The sequence below is a fragment of the Stegastes partitus genome, unplaced genomic scaffold (assembly GCF_000690725.1).
Source record: "Stegastes partitus isolate 25-593 unplaced genomic scaffold, Stegastes_partitus-1.0.2 Scaffold333, whole genome shotgun sequence".
NCBI classification, from domain to species: Eukaryota; Metazoa; Chordata; class Actinopteri; family Pomacentridae; genus Stegastes; species Stegastes partitus.
This window is the reverse complement of record NW_007578064.1, coordinates 1-14,030: the sequence shown is the minus strand read 5'-3', so window position 1 is coordinate 14,030 and position 14,030 is coordinate 1. Positions and strand designations below refer to the sequence as shown.

General features: G+C 41.4%; 2 protein-coding genes across 2 annotated transcripts; one reads left to right on the top strand and one right to left on the bottom strand.

Annotated features, from left to right (window-relative positions):
* Positions 1-1,187: 1,187 nt before the first annotated feature.
* chrna5 (cholinergic receptor, nicotinic, alpha 5) lies at positions 1,188-5,253 on the bottom strand. The gene is made up of 7 exons (XM_008283938.1): positions 5,208-5,253; positions 4,965-5,116; positions 4,753-4,797; positions 3,646-3,755; positions 3,273-3,450; positions 2,489-3,184; positions 1,188-2,347 (listed from the first exon to the last, which is right to left on the bottom strand). The coding sequence occupies exons 1-7, from the start codon at positions 5,251-5,253 to the stop codon at positions 2,189-2,191; spliced, it is 1,386 nt and encodes a 461-aa protein (XP_008282160.1). The 3' UTR covers positions 1,188-2,188.
* Positions 5,254-11,861: 6,608 nt separating this feature from the next.
* On the top strand, positions 11,862-14,024 carry LOC103358808 (UDP-glucuronosyltransferase 1-1-like; the record flags this gene model as incomplete). Its single annotated transcript, XM_008283920.1, has 2 exons — positions 11,862-11,936; positions 13,080-14,024. A coding segment is annotated over exon 2 (945 nt), but the record flags the coding sequence as incomplete, so codon positions are not given.
* Between the last annotated feature and the right edge of the window lie 6 nt (positions 14,025-14,030).

Genomic DNA, 14,030 nt, shown 5'->3' with positions numbered 1-14,030 from the left:
GGAAATCCAGGGAGAGGCGAAGTGGAGACTGGCAGAAACATGCAAATGTAACGTCTATGATCCGGCAGCTTGTGGTGGAATGAACCGAGTATTTATAGGAGCAGTGGTGATAGTGTGCAGGTGAGTCCGAAGTTGCAGCTGAGGGTGATTGTCCTGATTAGAGCAAAGATGCACAGGGGCAGAGAGGGAGAGGGACAGAGAGAGCGAGAGGCAGACAGGCGGGAGAAGAGAGGGAGGAAAAGAGGGAGACAGGCAAGGGCTGGGGGTTCATGACATTTTCATTGTCTTCTGTGTCTCCATGGCCTCCTTTGCCTCATTTTATGACATTTGTTTGCATTTTTATTCTTAAGGGCTTTTACTAGCACTTCTGTTTTGTTTGTCTCTGCATTTAGTGTAGTCGTAATTGGAACTGAAATATCACTGATTACATCAGTACGGTCCCCAACATGTCCATGCTGCTGGTGCCTTTTCTAAGCTGTAATGTGAACATGTGGCCATGCAGTGGCAGTGCAGGATTAACCAAAGGCTGGAGGCACGGTGAGTCTTCCTAATTACTTAGATCTTGACAGTGGTGCAGTGTGCCCACGGCCTTTTATTACATTTACCTAAATTACATTGTCTGAGCTGCAACATCAGTTAAAAAAACAAAATAGATTCTGAGTTGTTGGAAGAAATTTGCTACTTTTTCATTAATCTTGGTTTTTGTGCCAATCCAGTCAACTAAAAACATCTGGGATCTGCAGCATCTTTGTGCTGAGCTGTGACAACAGATCGTCTTACAGCCCTCCCAGCACATGCAGGATTTGTCCTCAGGCTGAAGGGGAGTTCTGGGAAATTCAAGTCCTGGCAAGAAAGCCGTCTCTCCTTCCCACACAGAGTGAAGTAGAATGGGTGGAGGAGCTATAAACAATTGTGTGTCCTTAAAAAGGAGTGTCTGACTCACATGCAGTCTAAATTCTGATACTTGCAGACTGCATTCATACAACTATGCTCATGATTTGAAAGAAATGCTGATTTTTCCTTACATTGATAGGGACACAAGAACTAACAATTAGCAGGAAAAACAATACATAAGTGATTTATGCTTCCCCTCAAAGGTTTTCTTCCTGCTATATTGTATCTACCTCTTCCAGACCCAGTGATAAATCTCTGCCCCATGAAGCAGCAAGTACACAGAGCCAAAGGAATGTATTGTACTGTCATTTATTTATGTATAAGATGCGGACAAAAATGCAGCTCATCTTCTTTAGATCATTTTTAATCCCAGGAATACAGAATTTGGAATCCTAAAAGCTAAAGTGCAGGACTTTCTCATGACTTTTACATTCAAGCCCCTTGCCAAACGAATTCACAAAATGCTTCCAGGCCTACCGGCACCAGGTAAATCTCTCCGTGTTTCGCAGGAATCTGGAGTTTCAAATCTGACCGCGATGCAGTTATCGTCAACCAGCAATGGTTGGCTTGCCGGAGCTGAAGAGAAGAGCAACCGCAGTGACTGAGATGGAGTAGGCTACAGCAACTGGGATTAAGAGTCCAAGAAAACTGATGAAAAAGACACTCTGCATTTTAAGGAAGGAATACAGTCTGAAAAGATCAACAGCGAGGCATACATCTTAAGCATGCGCCAACAGTGTCATCATTGGCTGAAGGGGGAGACAAAAGTTCCACACTACAGGTTGAAACCAAATTCACACCAATTCTATATAATATCTGCAACATACAATTTGCCAAAGTGTACTGTTTAAACTGTTTTGCTGTTGTTTTAAAGAGATTTCCCAGTATCTTCCCTGTTTCCACCACCTTCCAGCTTCCAGCCGTGAGCAGCTCCTCTATTTCACTTGTGCACTGCATTGTGGAATAATGTTGTGCATAAACAGCACACTAACAAGCTGACAGAATCAGTATGCACGCTCTCTGATTTGACTATAGTCTACTTTGTCAAGCTTCCAGTCTGAATGCACGACACCCTCAATGTGGTATGGATTTGTGACAGCACGTGTCTCTACAATCTGCAAACAAGGCCCCTGAAGCTGCAGCTTGATCTCTGGCATGGCTGTAGCTCACAGAAAGACACAGACACCCAGAACAGGGCCTTTATCTGAATGGCAGTCTTAGTATCTTATACTTTCAAATGTCAAATAAGACCATAAAGAGCTGTTGATGTGCTTTGCTTCCACTTGTTGTTAATTCAAAGAGTGCTTCCAGTATAGGCAGGGACGATGATGTTGGCCCATTTGTAAATAACTGGAATGAAGAGGAGAGCAGAGCCGAGGATTGACACCAGGAGGAAGGCCCACAAAAACACTCGATCCAGAACCTGGGCTACAAACTTCCAGTCCTGTACCACCTGTAGTGAAGGAAAAAAAACACACGTCAGTCTCTGAACATATCCTCAATACTTCAGTGCATGCAGATATAGAGGCCAGATATCTAAACAAGGTAAGTGATGATACGCTGCTTTGTTTCAGTCAAAATACAATAAGCTCACCTCTCTGACCTCATTTTCTTTAACCACATGCATGGTTATGTAGCGAATGGACTCCAAAGCTGCTTGTAGGTTGTGTCGGTTGTGGAGGAGAGGTGTGAGCTCAGGATCTGAGTCTTTCATCCTGCCCAATCCTACAGGTCCTCCCACTCTGGAAACCCCAGCTGTCGCATAACGGTCCACGTGACTGCGCATGCACAGCAGCTTAGGCAATCGATGCAGGAAAATCCTCCTCACCCAGGGTGCCATGTCATTATGCGTAGAAGAAGAGCGATGGTGGATGTTGATGGCAAAGACAGTGATGATAATGGAGAGGGTGACGAAGATCATGGTGAAGACAAGGTACTCCCCGATAAGAGGGATTGCTTTGGAAGAGGAGGGGATGATCTCTTCAATGACCAGGAGGAAGACAGTGAGCGACACCAGCACTGAGGTGCAGAGAGAAATCTTCTCTCCGCCGTTTGAAGGCAGATAGAAGACGAGGATGGTGAGAAAGGACAGGCCAATGCAGGGAATGATGAGGAAGAGGGTGTAGAAAAGAGGCAACCTGCGGATAATAAAGAAGTAGGTGATGGTGGGATAAGAAGAGCTGCCATCAGTCCTCAAACCACAGCTGCCTGTGGCCTTCACTATCTCCCATTCACCGTTGTCAAAATAGTCCTGCTTGTCCACATGGAAGTCCTCCAGAATGATGTCCACCTATACAATACAGAGTGAAATCTCCTGTCAATCACAGGTTACGGCTAGAACTAATGCACTGTTGTACATATTGCAGAGTGAGACTCACCTGGGAGCCATCATATGTCCAGGAGCCAAACTTCATGGAGCAGTTCTGGAGGTCAAAAGGGAAGAAGGTGACATCGATGGTGCAGGCTGACTTGTAATTGGCTGGAGGTGTCCATGTTATGGTTCCATCATACTTAACAACAGCCTTGGTGACAGTTCCCTCAAACCGTCCATCTGAACTGTTGACAGAAATATGCCACAGTTTCATCTGATAGTTTGTAACTGTAAATTCTACTACTCTGCTTTTCTTCAAATGTTTTCATGACTGTATTTTTATTAATACATGGCTCACTACCCTTTTCTGAAGTGTTCTTATGCCATGACTATCATAAAACATTTGGAAAATATAAAATGCATCTTTAATATGTACATACTTATCATACAGTACAACATCTGGGAGCCAGATCCTGTCAGAGGGGACTCGGACAGTTGTGATGCCCAGATAGTCATCAGGGTTCCATCTGAGTTTCATGTCCATCCACTCCTATATGAGGGAAAAAATGGAAAATGTTTTCTTTTTTTCTAATGCAGAAAAACAATCCAGCCACATTTATTTGCTACCTTGAGAGTTAAATGGCTGAAAACACTTCATGTTTGCACACTAGTTGCTTGCTTTCTCATCATAGCACAAAGACTAGGAACAAAAGGAATCAGGTCACAAATTCTTCCTACCATTACCTTCAAGGTAATCTAATAAACACATATTATCTTGTTTGCTTTATCCACACAAAAAGCAAAGTGTATAAAGTGCTGGTGGATGGATTATGTTACCAGTTGTCTGTTTTCCTGCATTTGCAGATTTTGTGCTAAGCTAACTAGCTGCTAACAGTAGCGTCATTCACTGTACAGACATGAAGGTAGGAGCAATCTTCTCCTCAGTGTGTTACAAAAAATATGGCAAAGCTTTCCTTTAAGCTGGTATACATGGTAGGAGCGCTGTAATAGAATGACCAAGGTGGTAAACAAATGTTAAATAAAATCTTAAGCTTACTGTACTTTCTCTAAACCAAAAGGGTAATTGTTAAAGGTGAAAGTGACACAATGACATCTATGATGGATAGACATTACTGACGAGGCCACTGCCCTTCCATTTCCGTTTCTGCATGATATAATTCATCACTGTGAAAGGGAGCAACTAACCTGAACGGCAGAGCCTGATCTTAGGGGATAGTTCATAGGATAAATGACAAACAGGACACGCAAGACTATGAATAAGGCTGACAGGAGCAGAAATGGGCTTGTGGAGGCAGGTGCGTGGGCAGAGCGCTGAAAAGACTTGTATAGATGAAAAGTGTCAGTGAAATGCCACCAGACCTGATTAAAACGGGGTGTGGAGGGGCAGACTGATTGTCTCGATATGCCATGTAAGCCAGAGGTTGTTTCAGAAGACTTCCGTGACCATAAAGTTACAACCATGCAAGTTTTCTGGTTAAATGTAATATTGCATTAGTTCTTTAGGTTAGAAGTAAAACTCTACTTGCCTGTTTCATCCAAACATTGGTTGTCATTAGTTGGTTTTTCTCATCCTAAAATGGTAAAAACAACAAGTTTAAACTTCAAATTTAAGACGTGCACATTTGACATGTTGTAAATAGCAGTCTGACTTTGAACTCACATAAAAATGTTTTTATATACTCTGCATAATCTAAATAACACAATCAAACATCTCTAATCTGTGCCCTTTGACTCTCACCACATCAACTAGCTGGGAGATAGCCAGCCCAAACTTGACACGGATCGTCTGGTTCAGGTATTCCACTGGACGGACCCATTTCTGGTAGTTTCCAAAGAGATATTTGAACAGTTTGTCCTCTGCTTTTGCATAGGAGGAAAGTTTTGGAACGCCTAAAAGATGTGAAAAGAGGAAAAATGACAAAAAAAAATTACTAGTTTATCTAAAGTTAATTCAGCAAATGCAGCAGTACCTTTGACTTACTGAATGCTTTGACTCTGTGGTTAATAATTATCCCAGTCACATTCATTTCCGGCTTTGTTATCAAACAACACTGCATTCACCTCCCTGACTTTACTACAGTATTTATGTCTACAGTTTCTGGTTATGACCTCTGTACTAAAGCTTCGGTTACAAGAGATAAAGAAACCAAAGCCATGACCCAAACACACACTGAATATACAACGTGACTCAAAATGCTTCAAATGTACTATGAATGGGAACCTCACTAACAATGTCAACATTTCTCTATGCGACATCCATCTGCTATCCATTAACAAAAGAGTTAGCAGATCAGTATGATCCGATAAATCTTCTGTAATGGAGCCATTATCACAAAGAAGAATAACACTGAACGCAGCAGTTATGAGTGGAGAATAGTAACTGTTTGGCTGAAATGGTTTTTTTGTGTGTAATCTGGCTGCATGACTGTCAGCAAGAGCCAACATATTTCAGCACGATTCTGTTTTCTCCCAGTGCTGCACTTGGCTAATAACACACAGTGAAGTCTCAAAGGACTTCCAGTCTCGTGTAAATATTATGCCGTCATTTGTTACTATGCCCAGAATATACACCGACCGGCCACAACATTAAAACCACTGACAGGTCAAGTGAAGGACATTGATCATCTTGTTGCAATGCAATGTTCTGCTGGGTAACCTTGGCTCCTGACATTCATGTAAATGTTACTTCAACAAGCACCTCCCATCTGAGCAGTGCTGCAGGCCAAGCAACCCTCCCCCAGCAGGACAATGTCCGGCACCAGAGTGTAGAAGCAGCTTAAGGAACATGGCAAGGAGCCTGAGGCACTGACCCGGCCTCCAAACTCCCCAGATTAACTAGCGCCTGAACAAGCCTGACCAACATCAGTGGGGAAACTACACAATATTAGGTAGGTGGTTTTAATGTTGTGGCAAAAATGTTGAAATCCATTAAAACCCTATGGTGATTATTCATTTCATAGGATTACTGAGGAAATATATACCATCTGGACATATTTAAGCCTGACCGGAAAAATCACTGCAGAGATTTGGCTCACTTCCTATTTGCTGTGTGTCTTTCCATCCTTGCCCACAGGAAACCTGATGTGCCTATTTACCTGTCTCGTACTGTGACTCGTGTCAGTGAACGTAAATAACGCCGGCGCTCTTGATTCAAGGTGGATGCCTTTCATTAAAAAAATAAAATAAAAATCACTGCTTACTAATGAGTCTCTGCATAATGGGTGCAAATATAATAAATGGTAAATATACAGCAGGATGCTATCAATGGGACAGTAAAGTATATTTACATGGCAAAATACATAACAACACAAGCCTAACTTTGGGCCGAGGATGGTGGATGTTGAAATCATTGTATATGATGTGAAGACATTTCTTGGACTTGCATGTGACAATTTGCTTGTTTTCATAAAAGCCATCAGTTATCATATGACTCCTGTATACTTAGAAAGCTAGAAAACTGTAGCTGCCTTCATCAACAGCATGATGCCAACACACATTTGTTGCTTGACCTCCACATTCATCTAATCAAGTTGGGTTATCCCTTGTTTAAGATCACACAGGTATAAACTGTGATTCTTTATATATATATATATATAAATATCCAACTGTGTAAGACATGTGGCTGTGGTACTGAATATACGTTCAGTCCATGATAAGTGCAACTCTTTTACAGTCTTGAATCAGTCAAACTGCTGCATTGCTATGCTGACGCAGAACTCCACTACTGAGTAGCAAATATCGATAAAAATTTCAAATTGCACACAAACGTCATTCATCCTGCCCTTTAAATCATTCACCAATGTGGCAATAAACTCAATTTATGGATGGAGAATGTGGCTGGAAATCTACCACAGGACTGACCACAAATGTGTGGTGCCACTCTCTCAGTGTGTGTGGATCAATAAAGACAAGGCTGCAACACCCACAATCGATGACTGTGTGATAAGCAAATTCATCATCTCTTCAGCTTCTCCCGCACTGTCACAAGTATCCCGCTTGGCTGAAAAGCTGGCGGCAGAATCTGCTGGATTCTACACTCATCACTGGTGATTTGCTTGCTGATCGATGGAAGAGTGAAAAATGCAGCAACACACAAAAATGAAGTCTGTGCCGTGATGCAAAGAGGGAGCTCATTAAAAGTCTGCATCTGTTGAAATGATATTTACACCTAATGCTGAGTAAAATTCATATTTAATGTTGAAATGAATCACTCAAGACAGAGCTGGCTGCTGTTTGCCAGGTGCAGTGGGAAGCATTGCAAAAAAAAAAAAAAAAAAGCTATATAAAAAGTTATATAAAATGACCACGGAATATATAATGAGCATCAACTTAACCCTGTAAAGTCTGAACCATGAAATAATTACCAGAAAATTGTAATTTTTTGAAATGGGAGTGTTTATTGACTCTTCTGATGAATTAAAATATAATTAAATCTAAACATTCATATTTCATTGCTGCTACATCCAGCATTTTTGGGACATGAATTATTGATTGATGGTGGATTATTCTCGAATCGAATGCATCTTATTGTATTTATGAAGTTTTGCCAAGAAAAAAAAAGAACACTGATGATGTAGAGGACTCAAAAACTGATGTATCACACATGATACTTGACGTTACAGGGCTATTGCTTTATAGTTGCGGATGAAAATCTTGCACATGACTACAAATGCACCAAAAACTATTTTAAGTGTGTTATGCTACCAGATGCTAAAGATAACAATACCTAAAGATGACAAGTTCCTACAAACAGGCAAACATACGAAACATCAGCGATATGAGAATCTTAAAAAACATTATAAAAAAAGACCTGCCTGACCCCAAAACCTGTGTTATCTGTTCATCTATTAGCTATACCTGCATTATCCTCACGAGGGGGCTGAAGTCTATCCCAGCTGACGTTCAGAGAAAGTTGGGGAACCCCCTGGATAAAGAGCCACACAACCCTACACACACACTCACCTACCAATTTAGAATTTCTCTGAACTGTGTGAGGAAGAAGGAGGCTCAGGGAGAACATGCAAAGTTCACATCAGAAGGCGACCCACAGATTTGGATCCAATTTTTCTGTCCTCCATCAGATCACCTTCACACATTTTGATGACTCACTGCATGCCTCAAGCTGCATTAATGTCATATCAAAGTTACTGACAACTTGTATTTATACAGTCTCTAGTGCTATGTTCTTAATGCACGCTAATTTCAGCTTCCGCAGGTCTGCCTTAGTGGTGAACAGCTGCGTTACCCCGTCCTGTAATCACAACCGTCAATCTGATAACTCCTGCATTAGCTCAACATCTTCCTGCATTAATGATTTAGCAAGAAGTCTCCTGTTAATGGTGAATCCCCTTACAAAAAACAAAAAAAAACATCAAATGAGGCTCAACTTTTTAGCTCTAAGGAGAAATTGTGCATGTTTAGTTAAAATTATAGGCAGTCTTTCACTTACTACATATATATTTTTTTAAAAAGTGCTGTTTTTTCTGTTGCTGAATACTTAGTTTCTGTGAAATGTCGTGCACCGGTTCAACTATTAAAGCTTCCACAAAAGGACATTAAATTACGTGGAAAACTGCAAAATTTCACATGAACATGTAAGTGGTCACGCTGACACCAGTTTTTTTTTTTTGCTTGACCACCTCTACAACCTCTCTTACCGCTTTAGCCTGTGAATTTCTGCATGTTCTTCCTCTGTTTCTACATGTCTCCAACTGACTAAGATGAGTCGAACTCATCTTCAGCTACGCCATCTGTCACACTGAGACTGTTACATCCTACTATGGTAATTTCATGAGGCATTCCTCGTCCTCACAACACTCACGCAGCGAATGGCACAGGTGGCACCAGCACAGCAACGGCAGCAGCAGCAGCAGTGCAAGAGAGGTGGCTGCTCCTCCTGCTCTCAGCATTATATCAGAGGTGGCACTGGTTCCATGCAGCTGGTCCCTTGGGCATCCCAGAGCTGGAAAATGAACATAGGACACAGTGGTTATTAAAAAGAGCAGCTTTTATGTACAGCGGGCAAACATTCGATCTATAAAGGTAACAGCTTTAAATATGTCTTGGGTTATAGGTTCACATCCTGAGGTAGTCACCCCGGCTCCACTTTGATGAAGCTCATTATAAATCACAGGCACAGATTTCAGTGAAGATACTGTGTAAAGCAACAAAAGCATCATCCACACTAAATAACGAACTGCATTAATTACACACCTTTAATGTACAGAGCAGCATCCTGGACAAGAACGCACTACCCTCACCTTGCTAATGTGACCCTCCTCCAAGGTAATAATTCCATTTCACATATGAGCATGCACAAGCTGTACACGTACCTATTCTGAGTCTCTCCCATTAACACACAATCCAGAGTGGCAGTGGCTGTGGAGGTGGGTGGGGGAGTCCTCGCAACAGCGACAGAGCTGCTTCAGTGCTCCTCCATTCCATGCAGGTTCTTTCTCTCCGCTCTCACAGATGCCGCTTCACTCCCTGCTGCCTCCAATTGTGCACAGGCAACGCATCCTCCTCCTCCTCCTCCTCCTCCTCCTCTTCCTTCAGAGAGTCCGCCCCAGCCCCCACCACCACCACCACCACCATCATCATCATCCATCCGCCCCTCCCCTTCCTCTAGCATTCTCGTGGTCACTAATCACAGGCAGGAATAGTCGCCCCCTCCATGCAGCCACCTCGCTGCCTCTCCACAGCAGCAAATGGCCAGACCTGCCACTGAGATTCTGCCTCACATTTCAGTTTTTAGGTCCTTACCTGATGTCCACAGCTGTGTGATGCTGCGTTTTGTGCCACTAGATTCCCCCTGATGTGTGAACATGTCTGTGCTTCCATGACAATAACATACGATGGAATCCACAGATATCTACACATCCAGCTTGTAACGAAAAATCATTTTCCACATTTAAATGAACATATGTAGGACTACCATATTTCGCAACTTTATTTTTTGATTGAAAAACACTTTGATTGCAGAACCACACATACATGTTTGATTCATTTGTGTTAATATGCAGAGTACAGATTTATACAGACAACCTGTCATACTGCAGAAACACTTTTTCAGGGCCAAGAAATGCAGGTAGCTCCTTGTCATCTTATAATTACCAGTTTTGTAAACATTTTTTCCAGTATCTCTAAACATAGGCAGAGGCACCGTTCATTAATTTGCGATAACGTAAAACAGAATTTTCTATTAAGTACAATTTTTAAAAGTCTCGAGGGAATGTTTAAATTACTGCTGCTGAGGAATGACAGTTTTGGGTGATACGCAAGGCTCCTAAGAACAGTGTTGTTGCATCAACAAGAACAACTGCCTTCTGAATATTGCATGAATAAAACACTGTTCAATTTCAGCTGCTGTATATTTTATCTCATGTGAAAACGAGCAAGAGCTGGGTAACTGAAAAATAGCAGAATATGCTGTCAAAAAACCTTTTCAAAGAATGTTTTTGAAAGGAAAAATCCTTCAAGGGCGTGTGGTGTCCTCTTACGTGATAGAATGAGAGAAGGAAGCTCATTTCTGACCTTTGCTGTTATATCAAATTAACAAACTTGATATGTGCAAGGAGGCATCTTTGCCATTCTGTGGCTCCAGAAAAAAGAACATACACCTAAACTGGGATGCAAATACATCTACATCCAGTCACATACACACCTAATTATTAGCTTCTTACAATGTGTGCAACTTCAGTGTAATCTCCCATCCAGTACACAAAACATAACGAGATATCAATTTAGAAAATAATACTCAATACACAAACAGATTCCATGGCACATCCATGGCAACAACAAGTGGAGAACTTCTGATATAAAGTAGATAGCAAACAGTATCAATAAGAAACACCTTAAACACACATTCATTGTTAAAAATGACTGACTGCAGGGTTTGTCCAAACATGCTCCCAGACTGACCTGAGCTGGACAAATATCAGTGAGATAATCTGCATATGCATCATTCTGATTTGCTAATTACGCAACACCCTCCGACCACAGTTCTACAGTAACGCAAAAACAAGTTGTTTGCATTGTCAGTCATAGAAATTACATTTTGTTGTTGTCAGTCAGCGAGTGGAGACGAGAAGGATTAACATCCACACGCTGCAATGCTGCCAACATACTGACAAGTTAATTTTGTGCTTAGTGGAACAAAGCCAGAGCAGACTGATATTAGCCTAATGTAAATTGCATTTCATGTGTAGTCTGCTCTGTAGTTCCATAGTCTTTGCCAAGAGACAAAGAGGCAGTACGCGCATCATCTTCTTGTAATGAGGTTAGGATTGCGCTTAAATAAGGAGACAAATGGCCTAAATGAACATGAATGCACTTTTAAAACAATCTGGCCAAAGTAACTACACCAGCTCCCACTGTTAAGCACTTTGAAGGCTTCTGAATTTATAAATAAACGATTAATGGAAATGAAAATGGAAATATAGACACTCCATTGCTCCTATATGTAATTTTTTTTTTTAAAAAACGGTGCTGTTAATTATTAATCCGTGCCATCATTGCTGGTGGCTCTCAGATGGATCTACCTTTCAGTATCCAGAACTCCACTAGACACGACTGTGCGTCCAGAGTCGTGGTTCAGCTCCTCCTCTCCGGATTACACAAATACAGACTCGTCCGACTTGGCGTCGTTTCTGAGCAGTCTTCCAAATCGGTGATTTTTTTTTCCCTGTTTGGAGAAACGTAACAGACCACTGTAAGTAAAAAAAAAACCGTTTAACCAAACGCATGTTAAAATAACTTAATATGTCAGTGGAGAAATGTTGTTCCAAATGAAGCTGCAGTTTGTAAATCACATCTACACTTGCTGTAGTGCTTTTAGAAAAGTCATGATTTTGTACGGATGAGTTTTACTTTAGAGGAACAGTGAACTGAGGTTACAAAACGAAAGCACTTTTACGCCGAGAATTTTAGAGGAAGAGGAGGGATAATTTATGTCATGGAAAAGTAAGAGAGAAGACTTTACAATGAGGGAAATGAAGAAAGGTAAGAAATCGTGACAATAAACGCAATCTGTATGGCTTGAAATTGTAACGTTGTACGAATAATGTGTCGACTGTTTTTGCACATGGGATAAGTCACACTGACTTCCTCAATCTGTTGAAGTGACGACAGCACATGAAGAGAGATTGCGCTCGATTTTACTACATGTTCTTAACCGTGACTCTGTGTGACAGTTCACTTATCTAAGGTGAAGTAAAGTAACCAGTGTGATGTGGTGTTAGGTCCTGATCGAGCCAATCTCCATGTCGGAGATCATTTAAAATTATACCCAATTAATGTAGTTACTGCGGTTGTGCCTTATGCGTAAATGCGCACAACTCTCGCACTTTGGAGATGCCCATATGCACCCTGGTGCTGTTCGATGCTGCAGGGATTTAATAAATTCCAGACAAGAGACTCCTGCAAACAGCTGGAAGCAACTAACCGAATTTCATTCTAGAAGTGAAATTGTATACCAAGGTGAATGAAAAAGGTTGTGGTGTTTTTGGACTATTATTGGTGCTGAAATGGGGCTTAAGCCTTGATCCATCATTGTAACTGCATGCAGCTCATACTTGTGCCATGTTTAATATGATGCTCAGTTTTTACTAGGTTCCAACCGAGTAAGCTTGTCCTAACTTTTATATATATTAAAAAAGTTATCAGAGTTCAGACATAGAGCATGTTATATTATAGGAAATACAGTGCCATGAAAAAGTATTTGCCTCCTTCTCAAATTCTTTTTTTGCATACATTTCCAACTTTAATGTTTAAGATCAAACAAATGTAATTATTAGACTAAGACAACATTAACATTGTCCAGTCTGGTTAACTGTCAATTGTTTTTTCATTCCAGATGAGGCTGATCTATTGCTGCAGTGCTTTGCTGCTGCTCATCCTTCTTCCTAGAACCTGTCAAGGTGGAAACATCTTGGTCTTTTCTACTGAAGGCAGCCACTGGATAAACATGGATATTCTAGTTCAAGCTCTGCACGCCAGAGGACACAATCTAACTATTGTGCGTTCGACTAAAAGCTGGTACATTAAGGATAACTCCACTTATTACAGTTCCTATACAGTTCCAGTAGAGAGGAGCTTAGACAAGGACTCCATCACAAGAATCGTATCTGCGGTCATAGATTTTGAACGGGGAGCTCTTCCCTTGACAAGTTTTCTCCATATGACTGTCGGCATGTTCGGCACGTTTGTTGAAGCTCATGAAGCTGTGGGTGAATTTGCATCAGCGGTGCTAGACGACAAAGAGCTGTTGAGAATGTTGAAGGACACCAAGTTTGATCTGGTCCTCACTGATCCCTGCTGGGGAAGTGGACCCATTTTGGCCAAATATTTGAACCTTCCTGTGGTTTATAATGTTCGCTGGCTCATACCTGAAGAGGCTCATTTTGGCATTGCCCCTTCACCCATATCTTATATTCCTATAACAGGATCTGGTTTGACTGATAAGATGTCCTTTTTTCAGAGAGTTAAAAATGTGATGTTATATGTATTTAACCAGGTACAAACTTATTTGGTCAGAGAAGTATATCAGAAAATATGTGACAAATATCTTGGACCCAATAATGACTTTTATCAGCTATTGATTGATGCAGAGATTTGGCTGATGAGAGTGGACTTTGTCTTTGAATATCCACGCCCCACAATGCCTAATGTTGTGTACATGGGAGGGTTCCAGTGTAAACCTGCAAAACCTCTGCCTCAACACTTGGAGGACTTTGTGCAGAGTTCTGGAGAGCATGGGGTCATCCTCATGTCTCTGGGGACTTTTGTGAGTGAACTACCTGCTGAC